Source organism: Cavia porcellus, unplaced genomic scaffold (assembly GCF_034190915.1).
Source record: "Cavia porcellus strain 051 isolate PalLab524CR breed Dunkin Hartley unplaced genomic scaffold, mCavPor4.1 scaffold_3, whole genome shotgun sequence".
NCBI lineage: Eukaryota > Metazoa > Chordata > Mammalia > Rodentia > Caviidae > Cavia > Cavia porcellus.
This window is the reverse complement of record NW_026947486.1, coordinates 121,602,646-121,606,223: the sequence shown is the minus strand read 5'-3', so window position 1 is coordinate 121,606,223 and position 3,578 is coordinate 121,602,646. Positions and strand designations below refer to the sequence as shown.

Here is a 3,578-nt window from a genome sequence, read left to right as displayed (position 1 = left end):
GATACGAAATAGAATGTGCATAGCAATGCCCGTTATAATCATTTCAAACTAGAAACTACTCAGATGTTCATTAACAGGATAAATAAATAGTGATATAGTCACACAATCAAATTCTATACAGCATCAAAAATGAATAAAATACTGCTAAACAATGATGACTTTCCTAAACATATTATTAAATAAGAGAAATCATTATAGAACAGCATACATACTGAATGATTCCACTAATCCTTGATGATATAAGTTAGGTGGTAATTATCCTCAGGTAGGAGAAGGAGTATAGATAGCAGGTTCTGGGGTTCTGGCAATGATCTATTTATCTTGATGCTAGTGATATGTATGTAATTCCATAACGAAAATTCATCATTTATTTGTGTGCTTTTCTATATATATATACACAGTACTATACTTCAGTAAAAGTTCATTTGTCACAACAAAAGCAGAAATCCATTATCTTTGTCAAGGCTTTTCAGTGGCTTTCAGTAGTTCTCAGAAAAAAAAATATCACCGTGACTTGCAGGGTTACATACGATCTGGCCCCTGGTTACTTCTGCCACATCATCTCTTCCACTATTATTCCCCTTGTTTAGTACCAACCATACAACCTTCTTGCTGTTCTACAAACACAGTAAAATACTCAACCCCAAAATGTTCTACTTGCTGTTATCAGCATGAAACACTCTTCCCTCAGCTTGTCACATTGCTTGTCACGTTTCTTATCACACAGGTACCATTTTCAACATGATTTTTATTAAAAGTCCTCACTCAGCAGTCCAACTGAAATATATTTCCGAGTCACCCTTAATCATGTAACACTGTTTTTTCTTCATAGCATATGTAACTGACTGAAATTGTCTTGTTTATATGGTTATTACTAGTTTACCATCTTTCTTCGATAAAATGTAAACTGCCCAAAGGCTGAGATCATGTCTGTTGTGTTTATCATTTTGTTTTTAATGCCTGAAACATTGCCTAGCACCTATAAATGTTAGTATCAAATGGATGAATTAGGATCCCTGGCTGAACTATCCAGTAGTTTATAGCTTGAATTTGTCCCACAAAGAAAGACATTTGAGAAGTTACAAATTATTCTACTGAAAAAAGTCTTTGTTAGCACAACCTCTCTTGCCCATATTAGCTTAATGAGTTGTGAGCTCAGCTCAGACCTTTCCCCACTGTTTCCATGAACTTTGACTAATAAGGTTTTATTCCATGAAATGTGCTTTATATAAAAACATTGTATACTGATATGAGATAAACCAGCTGGAACTTAATTTCTATCCCTTATCTTCAGATTCTCCAAAGAACAAAATATTATGAGCAAGAAGTAGAGCTCCTCTTTGATCTTGTGTCCCTAAGAAAATGTTAACTTATTATCACTTCATTTGTGCAACAAGTAGTAAACACAGCAAAAAGCCTTACAAGAAACAGCCATTTGATTACATGGTTTGAAGTCTTTCTTTCTCATAATTCCATGTTAGGTACAACAACTATGACCGGGCTGTCATCAATACTGTACCTTATGATGTCGTCCATCGTTGGTATACAGCACATCGGACTCTAACAGTGGAACTGAGGAGACCTGAGAATGAGCTTTGGGTCAAACTAAAGCCTGGAAGGGTGAGTCCTAAATTCTGTCAAGTAACCTTGTTATATAACAAAGCAATAAACTACAGGTGATTATTGAGTATGTGTCACAATGTGGCAAAAGAAAAAGAGAAAAGAGTCCTAGGTGTTGGCCCCAGTTTTGCCATTCACAAGAACCAGGAAGCAGGCCCCACTTCATTTCTGTGCATCAGAATCTCTGTTGACTGATGAGAAGATTTAAACCTTAAAGGTCCTACCAGCTTCATGATTCCATTGTTTAAATTTTATATGTCCTCTTATAAAAAATATATTCCTGTGGTGAAAAATATCTTCAACTTAGCATAAAAATAACCAAAGAGTATAGCCCTTACAGAAAGTATAGAATAAGAATTAAAGAGAAACAAAAGAAATTAATTCACCTAACTTGCTTTAAGAACAGAAAAATTACTGAAGAAACTTAAGCTCCTCAAGTACAAAGCCTATACTTTACTCTGTAATTTTCATTTAGTTTGCTACATGAATTTTCAGAAGTCCGTTTAATTTTAAAAGAAAAATATCTCCTTGAATGTAACCAGAGAATAGCCTAATGCTTTCCTTTACAATAACCTCTGACAGTATTTTCTCTCTCTCTTTACTTATTCATAGGTCCTATTCATAGACAACTGGAGAGTCCTACATGGCAGGGAATCTTTCACTGGATACCGCCAACTTTGTGGCTGTTATTTAACGAGAGATGATGTGTTAAACACTGCTCGTCTTTTGGGACTTCAGGCTTAAAATTCAGTGCATTGGAATTACGAATGCACCTGGTACCTCATCTACCAAAATCTCATGTATCAACAGAGTAATATTGAATCAAAATCTACTTCACATTGTCTCCTTATCCTTTCCCTAAACAGTCTTTTTTTTTCTTTTGGTATGGGAAACCTGTTAAAGACATGGGACTTCTGAGTTATCTAATGTCAGTTATCAATAGTAGGGTACCACTCTTACATAAAATATAGCATGATCCCATTTGTTATCTAAACCTTTTAATAAATTCTTGTTACTGTACTTCAAAAATACAATATCCATATTAAAAGAAAATAACTCACTAGGTAAAAAATTCTTCTAACTGATCAGTTACAATGAAATGGAGTCCAGAAATGACAATATATTAAAACAACAATTTGCAAAATGTTTTGTCTTAACGTCCACATATCAGGGGGAAAACTTGCCTTTCTGTATGATTTATTTCACTTAACATAATGTACTCCACTTACATCATTGTTCTGCAAATCATAGGGTACCACTTTTCTTTTTTATACACGAATAGTATTCCATTGTGTATCTGTACTACATTTTCTTTATCCATTCATCAATTGATAAACACTTAGCTTGCTTCCATTTGTTTGCTATTTTAAATAATGTAGCAATAAACAAGAACATTGAGGTATCTCTTTGGTATGTTGATATATCTTTGGATATATACACAGAAATGAGGCAGCTGAATGATACAGCAGATCTGCTTTTAGTTTGTTAAGGATCCTGCATATTGTCCAAAATAACCACTGTATTAATTTACTTCCCACCAACCATGTACATTGGTACTTGACTGCTTGAAAACTCATCAAATTTAGTACTTGATGCATTTTGGCATGAAAATTATGTCCCAGTACTCATTTGTTTGGTACTCAAAGCACTAACGATAGCATGTCAAAACCAGTTGCCTTGGGACTCACTAACCTTTCCAGCCAGAACAATTTGTTTGATACTTGTTTTTTGGGATACATGCCTCCAAGAACCCATTAATCATTAGTACCAAAGTAGAAATGTGTAAGAGTTCATTTCTCTTCACATCCTCACCAACACTTGTTTTTTTTTTTTTTTTTTTTTTGTTCGTTTGTTTGTTTTTTGTTTTGTTTTTGTCTTTTTGAGACAAGGTCTCTCTATGCAGTTCAGACTGGCCTTGAGCTCACTTTGTAGCCTAGGCTGGTCTCGAACTTGCAGTG

General features: G+C 34.5%; 1 protein-coding gene across 4 annotated transcripts in view; it reads left to right on the top strand.

Moving 5' to 3' along the window:
• The window catches only part of Tmlhe (trimethyllysine hydroxylase, epsilon), a 122,461-nt gene extending 119,439 nt beyond the window's left edge, over positions 1-3,022 (top strand). For all 4 annotated transcript variants that reach the window (XM_063246641.1, XM_063246642.1, XM_063246640.1 and 1 more), the window contains 2 exons: positions 1,482-1,620; positions 2,233-3,022. In XM_063246641.1, coding sequence (XP_063102711.1) covers positions 1,482-1,620; positions 2,233-2,364 — 271 coding nt within the window. In that variant the 3' untranslated portion in view covers positions 2,365-3,022. The remainder of the gene's footprint in view (positions 1-1,481; positions 1,621-2,232) is intronic.
• Positions 3,023-3,578: the final 556 nt, after the last annotated feature.